A 23,459-nucleotide genomic window follows, 5' to 3' on the forward strand; every position below is an offset into this window, starting at 1 on the left:
TGTTGCATAGGTGAGAACCGAGTTGCACAGCTGGTGGATGTGAGGACTGCCGAGTTGTATCCCACGTAGTTAAAATGTGATTAATGAAAGGCTTGCATAACTTGTGTTACCGAGACGAGGAAACAAATAAGGTTGGATGCATGTGGCTGTTTTGCAAGGTACGGTTGGCTGAGAAAAGTCTGGTCTGTGCTTGGGCTGGGAGCTGAGACAGGTAGCTGGGGTCCAAAGTGTCTCCTGCTTGCAAGGTCCTCCTGTCCAGCAGACAGAGAGCAAGTCTCACAGCAGGGAGACAGACTAGAGGAAAATGGAAGAAAGAAGAAAGCATGTATGGCCATGTTTTGTTGTCCTCAGTCACGTTTGACTCTTCATTGTATTTTTCCCCTGTAGCATGGAGGCCATCATTCACCAGGTGTTTTTGCAAGTCCATTCATTCCTTTGGTGACGAGCAGCCTTTTCCTATAAAGCAACCCCAGGAATCTGGCTTAGCCCATGGTTAGGAAAGATCAAGGTTTGGTATGGATGGACCTGCCTGTTGTAAGGGAGCCAGAGGGACTGTGATCTCCCTGTTGCATCTGTTCCACCTCCTCTCTTCGGCTTAAGCTCCCATGGCAGAGCATAAAATTCGTTTCCGATGTAATCAGTTGGAATAAATAATTGGTGCAACAAGAATTGTGGTTTTGCAGGTTCTGTTTAAAAAATACAGCTACTTCCAGCTGCAGACTTAATTATGTAGTCACTCTTGGGCCTGCCTTAGTAATCTCTTTTTACACTCACCTGTCCCACCCAGTTTTAGTGGAGTAACCACTTAAACAGACTGTGGCATGTGAACCATGACTGGAAGCACCTTTTCATAATGGGTGTTTTTATTTTCCTGAGAATATCTTTCCCAGACTCTTTGAGGATGACCCATACTGTAATTATTTCCCTGGAATCCTGGGTGTAGAATCCAGCCTTCCTTTAGGTAACATTCTGAAATTTTACCTATAGATTGTAAGACAAAGAGAAAGAATGTCAAAGGTGCTGTTTTCTTCGGAATTTGTTTATCACTGTCGGTGAAGCTAGTAAAATACTAGTTCTTCTCTTAGGTGTCATTGGTTTTATTTTGTTGTGGGATGGGATAGTTACTTGCTGCCATGGCTTATAGAAGGCATAAGTGTAACTCTCTGAACTGAAACATGAGTCTCAGAAAACACCATATATTATTATTATTGTGTTTTCCCTCCAAATTGTAACCTGCAGCAAGCCGAAGATAATTTTTATACATATTAGGAGTTGCCCGGAGCAGAGAACAGGAGATGTTCAAGGTCAGATGGTTTGGTAAGATTTAGCAGGTGCATGACTCCTCTAGCAAATATATCTGAGTTTCTCTCAAGATATGGAAAGGACCAAAGAGTTCTCCTTTTTCTGCACAGCTGTTTTGCTGCTCTTCCCTTGGCCTCCCGAGGTCCCATCTCCCAGCACAGGGTGGGTGGAGAGCTGGTGCCTCCCAGGTAGAAGGACCTGGTGTGGAGCAGCTTGTCTGTCTGTCTGGACTGCCAAGGACCTTGGTCCCACGGGCACTTGGAAACCAGTTCTTGAAGTGTCCTGCTTACCTAGAAGCTGCTTTCTGCTCTGCAGAAAAGAAGGAAACCTGCAAATTACACCTTCTTGGGAGCAAGAATCACTGGTACTGATGGGCTCTGTATGCCTTTAGGTTTTTTTTTTTGGTTCCTCCACACACCCCCATCACAGCAGCTTAACCATGTTGTAAGTTAAAGCCCCAAATGTGCAAAATGGAGACTCTTTTTAAGGTTCAACAGGCTGTGGGACAGCAAACCCAGGGAAGTCCATCTCTTGGACTCTGCAGGCAGGTTATGAGGGACCTCTCCCTTGTGTAGCCAAACCCGTGTTTCTGGAGGAGAGGAGCAGAATCCTGTGGCCAGAGAGTGTTGGAGCAGATGGCTGTAATGGTCTCTTCTGATTTAAAATCTAACCGTTCTCACACACACCAGTTGCTGTGTTTTGGATCGTGTAGGAGGGCACTTTCTGATAGAATGGGAGCATGAAATCAGGCAGGAATGGGGTGTGTGGTAGCTGTTGCCTATGGTGAAAAAGATTGCCTGGTGTGGGGAAAAAAACAACAAACAACAAAAAACAAAACACAAACCAAACACAAACAAAACAAACAACAACAACAAAGGCAAACAAACAAACAAAAACACAAAAAAAAGCTCAATGGGAAGGATCTCTCCTCTGCAGAGACTGAACGGGGGAAATGTCTGCTGCTCCAGGCTGGGGGAATTCACATTATTCCACTGATTCCAGAGTATCAGAGGACAGTGAAGAGAAAGTGCAGTTTGGTTTAGTAGCTGAAGGGGATGGGTTTTGTCCAAACTTGATCCTAGGGCTAAACTACTTGCTTTATTTTTGACTGTGACTGCAGAGAGCTGGTGGGACAGAGGGAAAATGAAATTGAAAGCTTAATTATTCTTGGCCCTTGTTTAGTGCCTGCTAAGCGTTCCTGCAAGTTCCCATGGCTGTGTTAAAGGCACCTGGAGAAAGACTGTATTCTGTGTTTGACACAGAAGTGTACTGAGCAGGACTGTGGGTACGTAAGAGCGATTTGCCTGCTCTATGAAACTTCGTTCGTGTATCGTGCTTGGGATGTGTATCTGGCACTCTGAGCAGTCTGTCTTGATGTGGTTCTTGCAACTGCTGCAAAGCCAAGCAAAGCACTCCAGTCCTGATCGGGCGCTTGGTTGAAATGCAGATGACTTGGTAGGGACGGGCAAAGAAAGGAGAGCTGGATCTCTGGGAGACCTTGGGATGGATTTGGCAGACACCACAGTAAAACAGAGGGCATTGCAGAGATGCCTCTTGGGAGGCTTTTGTTTGTATTTATTTCTGAGAGAAGACTTTGGTGTGTGTTAATATTTTTTTTCCGCTTTATTTTCAAGTGGCAGGGTTAAATTTACAGATGTAGGAATGGCTAATTAAGCAGTAACTCGCAAAGGGATAGAATGATGAAGCTGAAATCATTGTATCTGCAAGTGTGATACCCAAGTACTTCATAGTGACAAACAAGATTCGGCTTCAGGTGGCTGTAGTGGAGTGTGATGATCTATCAACATATGGAAATGTATTTTTTCCCTTAAAAATTGAAACAGCTCTGAATTATTTGTAGTCATTGAGATAGGCAGACATAAATAGAGATATGAAAAGTTTGTTTATGCAGAAATCTGAAAAAGGAGCCCCAGAACCACTGCTGAGTAATCTGGATTGCATCTCTGTGGTATTGTATATATGCACTGAGTTGTTTTGCTTTGTGTTTGTTTTCTGTAAGGTAAAGTGCTTACATTGCAAAAGTGAATACTGTGTAGGATTGAAACTTACCTAATTGGATTTTTCAACATCAAAAGGTCTGAAAAAATAAGCAGCAATAAGAATAAAATGCTTGTTGTGAAGTTCCGAATTCTTCATGCAGTAAGTGTGATGATTGATTGATTGATTGATTGATTGATTAAAGACCTACATCTGTTTTGCAGGAGAAGCTGTAGAAGGCCTTCGAGAGAGCGATTATCTTCTGATTCATTCGTGTCGACAGTGGACAACAATTACAGCTCACAGTCTGGAGGAGGGTCACTACGTCATAGGGCCAAAGATAGAAATCCCTGTACATTATGCAGGTAAAGCTATTGTTGACCTGAAATACAAATTCAAAGAGAATGAATTGCCTAACACTTACAGTGATCACTTTATTTGACAGAGTGAAGCTAAGGCTCTGGTGGCCGTGACTGTGACTTAACTTTTTAATAATGTTACAGAGCACAAGAGAATACTGACTTACTCCCAGGGCTGCTAAATAGATGTATTTCATTGGGAAGCACATTGACATAACGTGTAGCTACATAGAAGAATTGGTTTCAATTTGAGTGTAATGAATTGCTAGCATTTCTCATCTGTGAACGTGGTGACAAATGTGTGAAAGTTTGAAAATGCCTTGAAATGTTCAGTCAGAGAAGGAATGGGTTTTACACTTCATTGCATACTCAAGCTGGAGGGGATTTTTTTAATATTTCCATGTTAAAAGCCAGGGACCCTTGTTAATAATACTGCAGTTTTACACTAATCCTCTGTGGTAGTTCCTTGTCACTGTCTGCCTTTTTGGATGATGCAGTAATGCTGTTTTTCCAAGTAAATATGATGTAACTAATCCATATTTATTTTATGATTTCAAATTATTTTTACTTACCTAGGAAATTGTTTTTAATACTGTTTCCTACTGCTTAATGTCCTTATTCACAAGCTGAATAGAACAATACTATCCGAGTGGGAAGTGCTTATCTTACTGCAGTAGATACAAAAATTTTAAAAGCTGGAAAGTATGAACTGGAAGAGCAATGGCTACAAAGCAGATACAGGGGCTTAATATTTTACTTGGTTGTATGTATGGCCAATTATCAGTTGAGTAATTTACTCAGCTCTCTTACAGCCTTCTTTAAAATGTTGGTGCAATGAGGGTGTGCTGAGTTGTACAAGACCTGACTGAAATGCTTCGTTTCAATCTCACCAGTGCTGCAGCTGCAGTGATGCACCCTATTTCAATGATGAAACTTATTCCAGTTGCCTTCTCACGTACTCTTTCTCCTTGGAGTTCACTTCTGTAAGGCTGTTTTTTATAAGACATATTTAAAAGCTTTGGTATGGTGGCATATAGTGTCATAATATATGTGGCTTTAAAACTCTCTGAATTCAAACTTTCTCGGTATAAACAGGTTCCAGTGCTTGTGCTTAGTAATATTGTGGGTTGTGGGGTTTTTTTGTATTTTGTTTGTTTGTTTGTTTGTTTTTTGTGGTTTATGTCTTTGTTTGGTTTTGTTTGGGTTTTTTTACACCTCTGGGCTGCATAAGCTTCAGTGCTGTGGCCAGATAAGTACTTGGCTCCCTTCAAACTGAATGGTGCACTTTAAAATCCTCACTGTGGTTCCTGGAAGAAGGAGAAGAGAAAATAAACTGCTTATTGACATGAAAGACGATTGGATCTTAAGAAGTTTACTAAAGCTCGGTTCTTAATTTTTTAAGAAGTTAACAAAGATCTGCTAAGTAGGGTTTCCTTACTCATCATACATAGGTCAAGTTTACATAGATACCAGCAAAATTGAAATCTGTCCCTTAAGATATTGCAAAAGCATCAATGTGGTTTTCTTCCTGGCTTGTGTTAGTGCAGGAAAAGAGTGTGTGTTTAGTCGGCAGAACATGTTTTGCCGTCAAACAATCTCCAGTAAATTCCCTGCCATAAACCCCTCGTTAATGAGATGAAAATACACGAAAGTTCAGGAACCACCTTGTAGTGAGGGCACACACTGAATATGTGATGAGCTCTGATGCTACCAAAGGAACTTTGGAACAAAGATGGTCAGTGCTCACTTGCAATACCAGAGCATGTCTGATGGGCTTGCCTACGAGAAAGGAGAGATGTGTCTAAGCACGTGCAGGTTTAGTTATCAAAGCACTCCGGAATCATTATCTTTCTGAGGAGGACATGCTGCTTCTGAAAGGTAGAACCGTCAGGTGGTGATTGCGGGAGAGAACTTCCCATCTTTGCCAAAAGCACAAGTAGAACAGATAATGGAATGTTTATATGGGGCATAGCCATTGGTTTTTGGTTTTAAAGGAGGGCTTTTATGTCCTCATAGGCAAATATTTGTAAACTGTACTTCTGTGTAAATTTTGGATTATAGAGCTGACTTTTTACATGCTTTACCTTTTAAACTTCTGTCAGGTATTATGAACACACAGTTGACATTAGTGCTTTACTGCCTACCAAAATGACCCTTAGGCATTGAACAAAATAATTAATTTTAAATGACTTTCCAGGTTTGTTTCTGCTTTAATGGAATAACTTTTTTTGGTTTTTTTTTCTTTTGCTCCCTGGCAGAATTTTAACATAGCAAACTGCAGCATGGTTTTGGTTGCAGTGGTTGAACAGGAAGGGAAGTTGAAACTGATGTTATTCTTCTGAGATTATGGGCTTAAGTACCACTAAGTCATCACTCATATATATCAGTATGAAGTAAATCTTATCTTGCTACTTGCTAAATCAGGTTTTGATACACTTATTAAGTGTAAATACAATAAAGCCTTATTAAAGAAGGAAAATGTTGTATTTTACATTTAAGTGAAATCTCGTTAACAGAACCTGAGTTCTGCAGTCCTTTCCCTACTGGAAAACTGCTACCCTGGTTGTTTCTGTTAAGAATGGCCGACAAGGTTAATTTTTGTTGTTGCTGTCAAACAACAGTCATATATGACAGCTGTTAGTCTAACAATTCCCTCTTGAATACTCTTTCCAGTCTACTTCTCTTTAGAGTAAAAGCTGAAGTTAATGTAGCATCGAGTTCAATGTGTTTCTGGTTTCTAAAACAAAAGAGGTCTTCACATGCATATGGAATGGAGAGTGGATCAAAATTACAGTCTTGACGTGAGAGAGCAGACTTCACAAGAGCCCAAGGTAAACCATCATGACATAAGGACATTGCTTTTGCTCTCCTCAGGTACCCATAATTCACACTTGATACATACAACAAGGTCTTACCAGCTTTCTATCCGAACTAGTTTTATATTGTTCCTGATGCTGTGATATCCTTAATACTGAATTTCGACTCTATAAGTGAGTGTGTATCGATCATCCATACCCTCCTGCTGGTGTCAAATGTTACCACTAGTTTTGCCTTAGGCAGTTCTGAAATCTTTATCTTGATAAATGTCTCCCTTAGTAGCCTCTGGAAAATTCCATTTTATGGTCTGATTTGGAAGATACAGGGTATGTTGGCAACTTGCAGAACTAGACTTCACTGTGCTGCTGCTCATCAAGAGGAAAGCCTCTTGTTCGTGCAGAGGTAGCTGCATGGGAAGATTTGTCCCAGGGGTGTTGATGGCTATGTCTCAAACGTATTCTGTGATAACTGAAAGCAATTGAAGTCACAGTCTAAGACTTGAACGCTGTGGTCCTCAGGTGTTGCCTGACCCTTCTTGTGTTACCTTCCAGGGCTATATAGCTCAAAGTTATCAAAAGAGTTTTTGAGAATTCATGAGCTCTAGCTGCAGAGGTCTTCTGCTCTGACTCTAAACAGCCCAGTTCAGTCCTGCAGACGCCTGTCCTATGAGGCCACGGTTCCTTATGTGTGCAGATTACCAATTAAAAAGTTGATGGAGTTCGACGTGGTTGCTTAAAACTTGCCGTATGGACAAAGCAGCACAGAGGGCTGCGGAATGACCCACGTGTGTGTGCGTGTACACTCACCTACAGAGTGTAGTCTTTTGTTTCAGAGACTGTGCTAGTACTGGTGAGTGTATGCAACAAAAGATAAAGAACTTGGGGATCGGTTGGCAGCGTCTAGGTTATTTTGCCCCAAATACTCACTACCATGTTTAATCAAAATATAACATAACCTTTACTGTTGTTTGTTAGGGTCTTATCTCTCTTGTTGCAACTGATGGTTCATTTGTCTGTGTGAGGGTTTTTCCCTCCTGAGAGTAAAACTGATACCTTGAAGTGATATTTAAAAAAAAAAATCCAAACCTCTACCATTTCTTTTTGTTTAAGCTTCTGCTCAGCTTTGTCCAAGGTTTGGAGGGAATACCTCTTGCATCAGTGCTGCCATCTCTGTGCTCCTAGGAGGCAACTAATAAAGAAAATACTTTTATTAAGGTATTAGAAAGTAACACCCTATTCCAGGGTGTGCCATGCTGTAACACATCCGGGGTGTTGGAAATACTCTTCTTGTGAACTCACACCTCCCCGCCTCACAGTGAAGGTGTGCAATTGCTAATGCAGAGTAATCGCTGGTGCCCTGTCCAGTTGCTTACGTAAGTGTGCTGATAGCTTAATTAATGTCTTTTAAATGAGGAAATATAAAACCTTGTCATGTGAACCTTCTCAGGTGGGGCAGCGGGTGGCAATGAGTCAGAAGTCCCTTCTCTGGTGTTAGAACCCGTGTACAGTGAATGTCCTGCTGAAACCTGTTTCTACTGGTTTGATTTGTTAATCATGGAGTGGTGCCTGATGGGCCTGTTCCTCATTCTGTCCTGCACACACAGAGGAAGATGCTCTCTGCAGGTCTTCTCAAGAGTGAACTTGCCTTTGCAGCTGTAGAGCAGGAGAGCTTCCAGAGCTTTTGCAATGTGCAGCTGCAGAAGTGTCTGTCTCCTGTCCAAAGGCATCCCTGACTCTAAGACACAATTTTGTGGTCCTACCAAGCCCACTCTGGGATACTCAGGCATGAGATGCTGAGGGAGGAGGGTGCTGAAGTATGGTGTGAATTAGGCGTCTCCGAGTTGTCTTGAGATGGTGACAGCAGCTGCTCTCTTGCTCAGTGCCCACCATGAACCTGTTTTACCCAAGATCTGGGAGAGCTTGGATTTTGACTTTCATGATACTGAGCACTCTTAGATGTTTATAGTATGTTAGGTCTTCTGTAAGTATACTGTACAGCTCCTTTCTGGAGAGAAGAGCAAACATTAGACCTTTGCTTGATGACTTTATGGTATCTGCTGCCAACTTGTGCTACTCTGGAGACAGAGGGGTGCTCCCCTGTCTTACATTCAGTTTAGCCTCTTCACTCCCTCAAGTGCAATTTAATACTGTCTGCTGGTCAAGGAAGGTGATGTTGGACAAAAAGCCCTTTGTTTGGGGCTTTGCCTGCCTGGGAACAGCGGGTGGTGCCAGGGAGAGCTCAGCCTGTTGTGTGTAAGTGAAGCAGTACAGCTCTGACGGGGTAACTTTTTAAGTTCAAAGAGGTGGGTAAGATCTAAGACAGGGAGGGACACTGCTCTGGAGCAGAGAACTTAAGTGATTCCAGCCAACAGGTACACCACTCCTTGATATGAAATTATGTTATGCATTTTAATTTGTGTTTTGCTTTGAACCTAACCTGGCACTCAACTATCATGTTCTCCTGGGGCTTTTGTGCTACAGAACTGAATGTAACTTGCAGAGAACAGGACCCAAATGCGGTACTTTTAAGAGAGGCAGACTGACACTTATCTGTGGGCTGGTAAGTGATGAATGAATATATGTCCTCAGAAGAAAACAGAACAAAATGCTTAACTTCATGGTACTGAAGTTTTGTTTTGTTTTTTCTTGAAAAAGGTTGTGCCATCTGAAAAGCAGTCAGAGGTTTGAAAGCTTTTCTCTGCAGGTACTACCCATAAATGCACTGCCACCAGCATATAGTCTTCACGCTTTTTAAAAAGAAATATGACTTTTGTAACTCTGAATACTTGACTGTGTGAAGTTTCCTGAGAATTGCAACCCTTTTCTCCCTGTAAACCAATAGAAGAAAGTCTATTCGATATAGAGTAGTGCCTGGGTATTGCAGAGCAAGAGGGCACTTGTTTTCATGAGCAGTGTGTGCCTCTTCAGCTGTACATCTGAGATCAGTAATGTCTGGAACAGTTGTAATTGCCCTTACAGCATTGTTCCGTGCTTTTTATGTCAGGGAAATGATTAGGCTTTAAAATATATTTATCTACTTGCTTTTAGTTTAATCACTCCATCCATTTTCCCTACCAAAGTCTGAGCTTTGCTCTTCTAGGCAATCGCAGCTTTGTAGTCTGGAAACTGTCTTCATATTCCTGAATTTTTCTAACCTGTCCCCCTGAAGTAATGGATGAACTGTTCTTCCATATGTGAACACATATCTATAGTCTTCATTTTTTTTATTATTTTTTTCCCCACAGAATTACCTTCAAGTTTAGTTGTGGTCAGATTTCCCCATGATCCTATCTGTTTGTTATTCCACATTTCTACGCTGATTTAAATTTTGGCAAATGCCTCTCAATTGATGTACAGTGCAGTATCAAATCACAGGATCAAATGCAGGCACTGAAGTTGCTGGCAAAAATTACTTATTTCTTTTGCACCTGTGGGTGCAGATGTTCTTCCTGTTCCCTCATCTTCCCCCATTATCCACTCTGGTGAACAGCAGCTTTTTCCTGAAGTTTCATGAAATATTCCCTTTTTGTCTGACCACCTGTATTGAAGAATCTTGTCTACTTTACATTTTGTTCTATATCTATTAGGAATATATACAAATGTCTTCCGATATTTTTTTTGTTTGCTTGCTTCCTTACTTAATTTTTGATTAAACAGTTTGTCCTGAGCCCAAGGAGTACTGAGTATATACAGTAGTTGCTTTCTAGTATCATGCACCAGCAGCTTCCCAGAATGCAAGCTATGGATGAGAAATACCTTTTCAGTGTTGGGAGGTGGTTCAAATTTAGCTTCTAGTGAAACAGCAGTATGCAATTCTTCATCAGGTTGCACTGCTGACAATTTTCACTCTCAACTTCATCTCTCTCTTGAGTCAGACAGGCTTTTTTGCAGTGTCTAGTTTACTTAAAGTTATCATCCTCATAAATTAAAATCAGCAGACTGTGAGACTGCTTCTGTCTTTCTGGGTATACAACTTGATGTCTATGAGAGATTTCTGGAGTCACCTACAGAATTTGTAGAATTTGCTTGAAGTTCAGGTTGGCTGGATGTATCAAAGTTTGTGTTCAGCCTTCTGGTGAAACCCAGTTCAGCTCTGTTTTAGTTCCCATCCACTTTCCAGTCTTGCTGAATGTCTAAAATGGCTGTAGTGTCTGCAGCTCTCAAAGGCTTCTGCTCTTTGATGCAACAAGAACAGTAGAGTTAGTTCACAGGGTAGTAGTATTCCAAGTAATGGAGGAAGAGTCTGATAATGTGCCAGAACTTCATGGAAAGTGAATTCCTGTGTTTTCACTCTTGCTTTGCAACATGGAATAAGAGTTTGTGGTGTGCGGACACCAGTTTGTACTATAAAATTTGGTTTGTTTCATGAGGTTTGCTTAGTTCCTTAAAGGGAAACAAAAATTTGTGATGATAGTCGTATTTTTCAATGCTATCTCAGTGAGGTACAAAGTGGAAAGAGGTGTATACTTTCAGATACATCAGTCTGGCTTTTCTCTACTTTGACTTGAGCATGAGTACAATCTTACCCTTGTTGAAAAAAAATCTAAGATTTGCCTAAGCATTGAACTTTCTACATTTGATTTGTGAGAAGGGAAAGGGAGTAGGAGGAGAGAGGGAAAACCTGCAGTACAACTGATGATTCGAAGTATCACACGTTCCTCTCAGACTTTCACAGTTTTTTGGCTGTTACTCCAAGTCTGCAAACTTGCAACTTGCTGAAATTCAACTGTGACCTTACAAGCATTCACTGTAAGGTGTGGTGGTGGTGTGTGTGTTTGATTTGCTTGTTTCTGATCTCTGTGGGTAGCAAAGAAGCTGATCTGAGTTGCATCAATTAGGAAAAAAAACTCTAGAGGCTTGTACAAAAGAAATTAACTGGGGAGGATGAGTTTTTGAGAGATTGCAGAAGGGTAGAACAGCAGCCAGGAAACTGGTTCCCAGAAGACTTGGAGATGGGCTAAATCACAGCCGATTTGCTTGGAATTGCTTGATTTACTTTGCCTTATATGTCTGCTGGTACAGTGGTACAGCTTGGTGCTTCGGAGAAAGGTCTTGAATGCTGCCTAACTTAACCACTGGGATACTGAGAGGGAAAGGCTGACCCCTCTGGGAATTCGAGGTGTATTTAGGGCTGCACTCGAGGTTCTGCTCTGATCCCACGTTGCCAACCACTTGAAGCTGCGCTAAGTACTGACTACAAGGAAACTGGGAGTGTGGCTCCTGAGTTCCCATGAGGAAGCTGTTCTCCTCTTTCACAAAATATAACTTAATCCTTTAAAAGGAAGGAGGTGCATGAATGCCACAGCATACCCAGCTCGTAATCTACTGCCAGCGAGGCTCGGGTAGGGATGAGCTGCCTGTTTCCCGGCACTGAACAAGGCATGAATTAGGTGTGAAGCTGTTTCACCCTTTCCCACCCTGAAGTAGATAATCAGGCACTGAGAAAACCATACAGTTAAAAAACTTTAAGGGTAATGAGGAGCTCGAAGAGGGTCTGTTACCCTGTGGTCTGTAGTTGCAAGTCTGGAACTTCACAGCTGTTTTCCTAAAGTAGGAATTTTACAGATTTAATGCCACTTGTCTGGCTTCAAAGTTGACCCTTGATGGGAGAAGAGAATAAAGAGAAGGCAGTTGTGAAGACCAGGGTCACTGTTTAATCAGTAAAAAAAAAATGTCCTTTTCCTTCTGTGCAAACCTTGAGGAAGAATTTCTATGAAATCTGTTTGAGCTGAAAAGTGGTATGTTTTGAGTTGATAGTCCATATGGATAATGATGCCTTTTGTTAATCTCGTAAGTCTAGAGTGTGAAGCTGGGTTTTGTGTTTTCATATGAACAGAGTAGCAGGTGCAGAAGAAAGGAAGCACATGCCGCTTCTATGAAACCTGTGCAAAGAGTGACACAGTCACCAATGTGACTATCCTATGAGCCTTATTCTTACCTGGATCGTAGTGCATGCTAGTACCACATAAAGAGTTTTGCTGAGAAGTACAATTCTTAATGCTTAGGGAATCTGAGTATGGTTCACTGCATAGTTTATTTTTTAGCTTTATTGGCTGCCTATTCTGCCTTTGGTTTCAGTTTGTCTTGAGTTTATCCCCTGTTTTTGCTTTCCTGATATTGTGACTTGTTATGTGGTCTGAGTCTGCATGGGAATTTGGGAGGGAAGAAATTGCCATGAGCTTCCTATGATTAGTCTAAGAAATCTCTTTTAGACTGACTGTCCCTTTTGCTTTTTAGGGCTGGAGGGGAAACTGTTACAACGGAGCTAACAAGCAGGGCCAAAATTATTAATGTCTTTCCCCTCTGTAAATACACAACCCAGCTGGCAGGAATGTAGAGCAGGGTTTTTGATAGGTTGTGTGTGTTTGGGAGAGGGAGCTGCAGGGAAATGTGTTGCACAGGATGATGTAATCTTGTGAATTTTTGGATGCCCAGACTTTCCCCCCCCTCCCCTTTCCCCCCAGGGGCCAGTATTTGCTGCTCAAAACAACCGATAGGAAGTGCGGTAGGAATTCTTCGGTCAGCGTCCTCCCCATGGAAACCAATGCACTTCACGTCTGGGAAGGAGAACTGGTCACGTCAGTGCTGCCTATTAAAGCAACTGACATCACGGATGTCTTAAGCTTCGGCTGAACTACTGTACTGATTGGTGCCAATAGGAAAATAAAACCGTGGTATTTAAGCCATGTATAACTCTGTTTATATGGAGAATGTAATTTGTGTGTTTAATTTAGCCTGTGATCCAAGGCAGTAATTCTGCTGTGTCAGGGAAGGGCACTTCTGTGAGCTTTGAAACTTCGAGGAGTGGAAAAACTGGCTTTTTTCTGTGTCGCGAGCTGTTACGCAGAGGTTTTCTGTTCTCAGTTGGCAGAGGCTAACTTATTTCGAGGGTGGGGGGAAAACTGTTAACACTAATAGCAAAGGTGACCATTTTTAACTGGATGGGAGAAACATGAGCATTTAGCTTCTCATTCTGAAGGACATAAGCATGAGAGGGAAACTGAAGCCTGTACTTATTTCCCTCACGGCTTTTATGTATAGATGTGAAACTCAACTTCTGCTCTTTGCCTTTACTGCAGGTGAGACTCGACTCTTGTTTTGAACCAGAGCACGCAGTTTGATCCCAAAGGCGGGCAGAGCAGGGGCAAAGAAGGAAATACAATGTACATGTGTATACTGTGCAGGGGCTTTCATGAGTGTTCTCAAACTAGGAACACCTGGCTGGTGAGCCACCTGTCACAAAATCTATGACACTGACAGATGCCACTGTCATCTTGGATGGTTGATAGCCTATATGGAATAAGAAGGACCTTTTAAATCTAAAGGCTAAGATTATGTTTTTCAGGAAAGTCACCTTCACAGCACGCTCTTTAAATATTTGTCAGTGGTTCAACCTTTTCCAGTTCGTCTCACATGAATTCTGTATTGCAGCAAACTGGGAATAGCCAGCCAAGGCTGGCTGGCTGTGTTTGGGAGACTGAAATAGTTCAAGCTGGCTGAGTCTGTTCCTTGTTGCTTTATTTCATGGTGGTCAGCTGATCCCTCTTTTGGTGTATGTGTGGACCAACTCATCATGTGAAAGGTCCAGCTTTTGTAATGATGGTTGCACACGTGCATGAAAAATAAAGAGGTACATGTGGTTGGGATGTACAGTCATATCTGAAGGTTTCTGAAGGTCTTAATCAAAATGATGGGAAGTGCGTTTGCTGTCTTCTGCCAGAAGAATAGGTTTTTTTTTTTTTCTTTGTTTGTAGGATTATATTTTTTTTTACCATTAATAACCTTTCAAATGTAGTCAAGTATGAGATATGTATCTATGGAAGAGTAAAAGAGTGTTCAGCAAGAAGTATTTTTTGGGGAAAGTAGTCTGTCATAGAATGCTGCATGGGCCTCTGTGTTTCCAAACTCAAAAAATAAAGGTTATGTAGGCTGAGTGGAACTCGTGTGAAGCTTGATGGGGAAAAGTAAAACCTTGGTGAGATGGATGGGCAGAGTGGTTTCCACAATCCAATTTTTTAGCTACCATGTCCCTGTTAAATTAATTGCTAGGTTTCAAAGTCTTTGGGGAGAATTATGACATTTATTACACAAATGGCATCGCAAAAAAAAAATAAAAAGGAAAACAAAGTAGTGGTGTGTCTAGGATGCATGGGTCTGAGTTCAGAGATTCTTGGGAGCGTGACTTGGAAACCCAGAACTAGCTGCTGGGAAGGATGCGTCTCTCAGAGTTGGTATAGAGGAAGGGCTACAGCATATCTGAGGGTGTGGGATGAGAAATGCTCTGAGTAGGAAGGAGAGTTGCAGTGTGATAGTAAATCAGCTTTAGCCTTCTCTAGGCATTGTTGGGCTGTTCGATGGGGAAGATGGCCATTACTTGTAATGGTTCATGGTATCATTTTTTCCCAAAGTGCTTTCGGATCCTCCAGGAGGACAGTTGCTATAGAAACGTCACGTGTGAATTTAGACAAACTTTCTAACTAAAATTAATGGAGAACCTGAGTTTGACTTCAGACTGGTAGAGTCTTGAAACAGTATGTAAATAGAAGAGAGATTGACATTTACAGCAAGATTTAGTATGCATATGTTTCCATCTGAAAAACTGTTCTATCTGATTCTAGGGGGCTGAGAGATGCACTTGAAATCCTGGGGGTTGTTGGTTGGTTGGTTTCCTTTTTGTCAGTTGTATTCCTGCTGACTGACCACTGCCCCATTGCAGGAAGCCTGATGAATGGATGCCCGTGTTTATCTCCTGGGGTGGTGGTACCCACAGTGCTAAAGATACATTGCATGGACCCAAAGCTCTGCAAGAGCTGTTCTAGATGGATGGTTGGGAGATGATGTGCTTATGCTACCTTCCCAAGCTGGGAACACAGGACACAGGCTTCTGGATGGCAGACGAGCTTTTCAGCTTACACGCCTATAGTCATGGTGCTGGGTGTGGGAATGAGCCCTAGCGATGTTAGGGAGGTGGTAAGGAGGGAGAGGAACGAGAGGGAGGTGATGGTGGAACGGGGGAAGCAGGAGACAATAGCAGTGGCAGCCTGGGTGGCGGTGGAGAGCGGGAGTAGGAAGAGGCGGTGGGACTGGGGCTTCTTGCAGGAGGTTGGGAGATCCAAGGACGAGGTGCTCTGCCAGTCCGATTTTGGGATCTGGGCTCTTGTTTCTCGCTCCGAGCACCAAGTGGTTCTCAATATTCTCATGCTTAGGAAAATTTCTGGTACCATTTTAACAAAAAGTTGCTCTGCTAATCTGCATTTCTGGTTAAAACTCTAATGACTAGAATTAGTCTGTCTAGAAGAAAGAGACATATGGCAAGCAAATGGCCCTTTTTAATGAGCTTCCCACTCAGCAGTTGGCTGCTCATCCAGTTTGTGTGTGGCACAGCATCTTATTGCCAGCAAAAAAAAATAAAAATGCGGCAACCTTTTGGTGGGTTTTCTCTCAGGGAGAAGGAGAACAGATCATAATGCAAGTGTTAGTGAAAGACAAAGCCTCCTGTTACCTTCCTCAACAATTTGTTGCCAAAACAATAAGAAAATGTTCCAGAACCTAGTTTTAGAGAGCTGGAAGACACCCAGTTCCTTATGTCTCAATGGTGGTTGGGTGCCATATGTACCTTTTTGCAGCATGTGGGGTTTTCTAATGATAAATAAGTAACATAATGCCTGACTTCTGAAAGTCACAGTAGTCCAAAAGGCCACAGTAAGTGATTGCAGCTGGTCTTTAAAATCCTGTTAAAATTAATTTCATTAAAGAATTGATGGAAAATACTGTGTTTGGTAGCCAGTAGTAAGTCTGGAGGATTGATGGGCACATTGTTCCTAAACTGTAGGTGCCCCGAGTATGCAAGCATAAAATTTGTGATAACAGGTCTCTGCTGTTAGTAACATCTGTGTGGCTGATCTAAGAGAAGTCCATTGCTGAGGTATAGCTGTGTAAGGAGTCATGCAATTAAAAACATATTTATTTATGCCCAGCTTCCTCATTTAGCCTTATGACTTCACATGAACACGTAGCAAGGTCAGGCTGTCCTTCACTTCACTTTGTCTGCTGAAGAATATTCTGTGCTATGGCAATGACTTTTAATGTTGAATCTGACATTGATGTTTGTCCTCATATTGGAGTTACTTTGAGTATAGCGAACGGAGCAAACCTTGCTCTCCATCATCCTGCTACTGATCCACTCTGAAGCTCTGCTTCATCTCATGTGCAGTAGTGCCACTTCTTCCAGCTGCGATTTCTAACACTTCTTTTTGCTGCTCCATGATGGTTTTGAAAGTCCAAAGTACTTTGCCCCCCTCTGCGTGCAGCTGGGACTACCCAGCCCACAGCTAAAGAGAGAGGGCTGCTTGTGCAGGCTTCAGCTTTGAACATTGCCACCACATGGTGGTTTAGCTGAATCCACTGTCACTGTTATAAAGAGGCTGGTGAAGTATTTCTGCAAGAAAGAGAGGTGTGGTTTGGACCTGTTTCAGCCGGACTGTCTGCAAGAAGAGTGGGGGGTACGGGAGGTCACTGGGGTGGTTGCAGCAGCGGAGTCCACCCAACCCTTCACCTGGCAGTGTTTACGCTGTAGTTACCATGAATAAAATTCTTGTTGCTCTTTCAGAAAAGGAAGCTATGAGCAGCCATGATTGTGCGCATCTAGCTCTTTTGATAAGATATGAACTAGTCATTGCAGTTTAAAATAACTTCTCCCGGTTCATTTTGTTAGCCATGCACTCGTTATCTAAGCAGCCCACAAAACAGGGCTGTGTTGCTGGCCTCGGACACGGCCAGCTCTGGTGTCTGACAGGCTGCTTTGCAATCTGGGGACGGGCTTTTCAGCTGGCCAACACAGTCTGGAGGGTTTTTTTTGTAGGCTGTTAATCTGCAGTCTCACGGGCTTTCTTCCAACTGTGTGCGTCTCGCAACAACTCTTGTGAAGTTCTCCCTGCCCAGACCTCGTGTGGACGTGCGCCAGCTCAGCGCATACGTACAAACCTTCTCTATGTCAAAGTGCTGGTGACCAATTATAGCCCTACTATATGGAAGGGAGGAGGGGGAAGCATTTGAATCTCTGTATTTGCCAAGTCACATTATCATAGCAAGGTTTGAGTAATAGCCACTATATATATATATATATACACAAATGCCAGATCTCACTTTGATTTGGTTTCCAAGGTATCTGTGTGTGTGCGAGCAGTAAAAAACATTCAGTTTGAGTGGGTTGAACTTTTTTTGGGGAAAAATGTAAATATATTTTAAGGAAGCTATGCTCTGATGGGCAAAATTGTCTACCTAATTTTATAGTGTCGCTGAGCTAAACTTTGTTCTTGGCTGTTGGGATGCATGTAGGGGGATTTTTAAATTATGTATTTTATTTTTTTTTAAGATCTAGTTTTTCCATTGTAAAGCATAAAGAGACTTCACCATGCTATGTTTTATAGCATGTACATTAAATAGGATTGATCAGGATTTGGTAGGTCCTGCTGACTGTACAGTGAGTGGTAGAAAGTTTTCACAGTGATTGATCCTTTCCTATCTGGGATCAAACTGCTAAGGTATCTAGTTTATTTTCATTGTCTTGAATTCATCTGAAAAAGGATAGAGTAAGCTTAATGCAACACAAAAGCAGAATTTTGAATTTTCCCTATCTCTGGCTACTCGAATAACCAAAAGAATTATCTTTCATGTGCAGTTTTCAACAAAACTAAGGTGCTTTACATGCTTGGAGGTGAATGAAATACTTACATTTTGTGACATTAATGTATTTCAGAACATAGAATAAAGCTAACTAGTGTGCTTAAAGGAGATGGGGAAAGAAGTCTGGGATGCTGTGAAATTCCTGTATGACAAATTGCCACAGCTTTTACACACCTGAGTGGGTGTGCAAGGAAGCCCATGTTTCCATTAGAAAGTTTCTGCAAAAGTTGGTTGCAGTGGGTCCTTTCTATTTTGAAAAAGTTCCAAAGGGAGTGGGGAAGGGAGCTGAGTGTTAGAATTAGAAACCTAGTGTTTAAGGCCTATGAAGATCAAATTTATCTTCCTCAAGTTTTAAAAACAAAACCACTGCATCAATGCTTCTGAGAGGGTTGCTCTGCAATCAGTATCAGCTGTGTTGTTTAGTACAAGGCTACTCTTTCAGGGTAAGAACGTTTTCAGCTTTAAGCGCCAGTTATGCCCACAAGCTGCTATGATGGATAGGAGCTATACTGCCTATAAATAGAGACCCTCACTTTGAAGGGCCTACATCATAGGAACCATGCGTGTGCTTTATGTGCGTATTTCTAATGTTTACTGTTGTATGTGGTGATGATGGGTATTGATTGCTTTTCATAGTGCGTAGTCACTGGTTCATTCACAGTGATCTTTAGATGCATTTGTAAAATAAAGTGGAGGAGAAAATAAGCATTACTGCCTGGGGTCCCACCTTGAGCAACAGTAAGTCTTGCTCTTCTCAGTCTGAATCAGACTTCAGCTGTTGCATTTTGAAAGGCAGCACTTGAGTAATTCTTGACTGTGTTCATAGTTTAGTTGGAGCAGTTTAAAACAAGCTCTCTTTTTAAAGGCTGATTTAGTTGTTTGTAAAGCTCAAAACCTTCTGTGGATAGCTATTTGGAAAAATAAAATGCAGGACCTGGTTGGTTAGCGTTTGCCCTAGGCTTCAGTATCATTGACTTCAAAAGAAATCAACAATAGGCACGACTTGAACTGGTTTTGGCAGAGGAGGCTTTTTGTTTTTTGCCTTCCTCAGTTGGAGGGATCATCTTGGGAACAGAGGCAAAATACTTTGACTAGCATGGCTATAAATGTTAGTCTCCCCTCCAGGAATTCTCTGTACTAAACAAATAAACAATAAAAAAACTGTTTAAAAAATTCATCCTTTTATGTGAGGAACTATTAGAACAAAAACAAACAAACCCTCTTACCTATGTCCTCAGACAATTTCTCTGAAATGGATTTTAAAATAACCTTGTGTGCTTATTTCTTACGATTGGGGCCCGTCTGTGGGATGCAGCCACAACTCCATATTGCTGCATTCCAGAACATGTTATATCGGGGCTTCTTAGACCGGATGAGTTTCACAAGTCAGTTATGCTTAAAAGTAACAAATGATTTAACTCAGAAATTTGTCTTGAATGATGGTAGTTCCAAGGCTCGGTAACCCTCAACAGGTAATTCTTTATGTCTGAAAAGCTCATCAGTCTTTCATCTTGGTAATGCCTTACTGGAGGAGAAAATTCTTCTTTCTCTGCTGTAGAAGTGTGGTTATGGCACGTGGGTGATATCAGAACTTTTGGGTAATGTTTGGAGTAAGTGAAAACACAAGGAGCATCAGGGAGGGATTAGGTGAAGCTCTTCTTAGCTGACTTCCTAGGTCAGAGGAAAACTCTCTAAGTAATATTGCAGAATAATGAAAGTCCCACTAATATCAATGGGAGCAGAGCTAGATTACTGATAAGGGCTCTTAGGAAGAACCTGCTTCTAGGTATTTGAAAACACTTGTATTCTCTGGTATTCTGCTGATACTACTGTAGTTCAAAAAGTGAAAAATATAAGGAAGCAATGTGGGTGACTTGCAGCTATTTGAACACGATGCCCTGAGTCCAGAGGCTCGCTTCATTGAGAGGAGGCAGAGGCTACAAATAGCAAGGTTTCAAATCTTATTTAGCAACAACTGAGATCAAAAAGCGTGATGCCTTAAACTTGGAAACTGAACCTAATGGCTATAAAGGAATGTCCATCTACATCTGTATAGAAAGAAATTATAGCAAAATCAATTTAATGCTCAAGGGTGGATGTGACGATGTTTATATTTGTTTAGCTGAGTCCATATTAAATGTAGTTCGGTTGTAAGAGCAGCAACAACAAAAATGTCTACTTATAAATTCAGAGACTGAAAGCACAATTTTTAATTTTAAACGCACTGAATTAGACACTCCCAACCACCCACAGCAAGGGATTTATGGGTGTTGCATTTTGGAGCACAAAATCTAGGTTCATTACTCTTAGCTGCTATGGCTCAGAAACATCGTAGGAGTGAGGAACTGTATAAATGCGATTTCCACTGAAAAGAGCAGGTGTGAGAGCATACACAAAGGACTTGTATTATTTTAGAAGAGTACCTATTCTTGTAAGAGTTGGGCTGCAGACTGTTTGAACCATATCCAATCAAATATTTGGAAACAGATGCACTCAAGTGTTGTTTCTTCTCTTTTTCTTTTTAGCAGATAAAATTGCACATATTAAAACTAGCTGATAAAGATTAATTTTGTATACTAACTTTTTAGTTAAAAAACCCCAACAACAACCAAAAAACCCACACCACCCAAACTGCTGCTTTTCATAAGTAGTCAAATCTACTTGTTTTCATGGCCCTGTAAATTTATAGAATTTTTCATTGTCAATGGAATATATATGGTGCAGAAGTCAATAAAACAGTAAATGTAAAATACCACAGTACTGTTTCCATGTATGTCTTCCAGTCTGTTAGAGGATGTTTTAGTGGAGATTTTGGTTTTATCTTTTCAATTTCTTTTGCAAACTTTTCTACATAGGAGTTATCACTTATGATTTGTAGAGACCTAATAACTACAGTGTTTGACTATTCCAGAACAGCCAGCAAATAGAGATGACAAAATTTTGTCTGCAAACAGTTACAGATGCAAGAGTTTAGACCAACATGGAAATCAGACTTTGGGTGTCGACACCAGTATTCTTTTAAATAGTGTAAACAACCAGACAGATTATTCTTAGCAATGATTTATAAACCCACTAGAGATTTGATTGCATCCAGATTATAATGCAACATTTCCCTCTAAGCTGCAAAGTCAGAGTTATTTTGTCAGTAGAGGTTGTTAGATTGCCACTATTTTTTGCTGTCATTTTGAGCTGTGTATGGTATCACCTTAGTTTTTCTGGCTGCTCAGCAATCTCATGTTAACTAACACAAAATTAAACAGATGAAGACCAGCTGAGTGATTCCTCAACTCCTGTAGAGATGTGTTAAATTCCCCCAAAAGAAAGGAAGGAAGAAAGCATTTCTTTTGTGCTTGGCAAATACTTTTATTGGAATTTTTCCCTCTTATGCTATGAGACTGATTTATCTATTTATTTACTTCTTTTTTACCCTGCAGATGTATTGGCTTCAGGCATTGGCGACTGACCCGAGTTATATTTGTGGAGTTGATGTCTGTATTGTATTGATTGTGCTATTCCTAAATATAGCAAAGTCACTTTTAGACTGTTCTCTCCCTCTCGTTTTGCAGTTGTTCAGAGATGCATGTTCTTCTGTGAGCTATTAAGCACCACTGCCCTGCATGTTCAATACCTTAGTGCTTAGGTTTTGAGTAAAAGTAGTAGTTTAAAAATATTTTTATGCTGTAATTGAATAGCAGAATTTTTTAATAATCTTTTTGAATAGCTCTTAACTGTGAGCATAGTTTTTAGGCCATTTTAAAAAACTAACCACATCCCTCTTTCATTGTGCCACTAACAAGACATATACAGTAGTTGGCAAAGGTCATTATTACTTTTCTAAAAAAGTTATGGGTATAAGGTCTTAAAGGCTGTTTTGTGTTACAGTAAATCTTTCTTGAGCCCAAAATGTTGTCAATGGGTTTTCTATGGTTTGTTCAGTTCTGTAAAGCTTTCCAGTAAGAGACTACTTGTTGTTAGAGTCTTGCAGGATAACACAGTGGGTCATCCTGGTTGTTCTTTGCAAGATGACTTTCTTTCCTGACTATGAATGTGCTGTTGGAGGTTTTCTTCCGGATGCATCTCAACTATTAGGCCCAGCCAGGAGAAAACGGGAGAACTTCCCAGGTGAAGCAGGATGGTGGATGAGACTGAAGGTCCCCAGGCTGGACATGTAGCAAGAATTATAACCCACAGCTGGATAAGCAGCTTCTTTAAGATGAGGCACACTATGTTTTTGTAGACCAGAGGGTGCAGCCTGAGACAATGTAAGATGAGGAATTTCTGACTTTGGGCAGAAGGACTCATGTGGGCTTGTCCGACAGAGATCCCAAATTAGGGATAGCAATTAAGCTAGCCTGATTGTGGACAGAGACCAGCTTTAAAAGTACTTGGTATCTGGCTAGAGAGGAGCATTTGTGAGAACAGTTGTAAATTGGTATAGAGTTTCAGTGTATTCGTGGGCACAGATGCAAAACTAGAAGAGAATCATGTAGTTGCAATGGAAAGTGTCTGTCCAACCACTAACATCTCAAAAGCAGCAGCAGCTTTTGGTTATGTGGCACCAGAATCTGAATCTAAGTTCTGTTCATGTGCCCCAGCTGTGCTACGACTCTGTAGTTGTCCTGTGGGCTGGAGCATTGGCCCTGTGGAGGTGCCCCATGGCTGGCACATGGCCACTGGTGGCCCAGTGGGACGCTGCTGCAGAGCAAAGTGGGACACCTGCTACAAGCTCCTTGCGTGCTACTTCTGTTTGGTAAACAGAATGTAAAGCACTAGAGGAAGTAGTAAAGACAATAATTTATAATCTTAAATCCATTATGTAATCAGGGTGCTTAACAAGAGGGGATTTTGTAACCGTCTTTGCTGGTTTATTAGTATTATCTTGTATTGCAAAACTCTTCCTCATTACTGGATCTGTTTGTAGGTGTGTTTATTCTTAGGGGTTGGGACTTTTCCTTTATCCACAAACTGCACTGTTGATGTCTGATGTATTTACGTTACACCCATTTTGCCGTTCTTGAGTCATCGAAAGATTCCAGTCTGCAGTTTAATATTCTTCTACTGACTGTATAGTATTAGAACTGATTTGAGTTTGATTTATATGACCTTCTTCTTTCAAAAGAACAACCAACCTGGATAGTCGATTTCTGCTAAAAATTCTAAATTCCGTACCTTTTCCAGTCTTTTCTTTATCCTACTGAAGCTAGCTGGTAAAAACCCTTTTATTTTGTTTGCATGTTGATTGTTTTCACATAGATGTGGATTTGACAAAGCAGTTAGTTGCAGCCTGCTATGTGTCTAA

The 23,459-nt window shown here is 41.3% G+C and overlaps 1 protein-coding gene across 1 annotated transcript in view; it reads left to right on the top strand.

Annotated features, from left to right (window-relative positions):
- The window catches only part of GAREM1 (GRB2 associated regulator of MAPK1 subtype 1), a 104,863-nt gene that overhangs the window by 19,776 nt on the left and 61,628 nt on the right, over positions 1-23,459 (top strand). Inside the window, exon 2 of the mRNA XM_065830371.2 lies at positions 3,525-3,665. Within this exon, the coding sequence (XP_065686443.1) occupies positions 3,525-3,665 (141 nt within the window). The remainder of the gene's footprint in view (positions 1-3,524; positions 3,666-23,459) is intronic.

This window comes from Patagioenas fasciata, chromosome 2, assembly GCF_037038585.1.
Source record: "Patagioenas fasciata isolate bPatFas1 chromosome 2, bPatFas1.hap1, whole genome shotgun sequence".
Lineage (NCBI taxonomy): Eukaryota > Metazoa > Chordata > Aves > Columbiformes > Columbidae > Patagioenas > Patagioenas fasciata.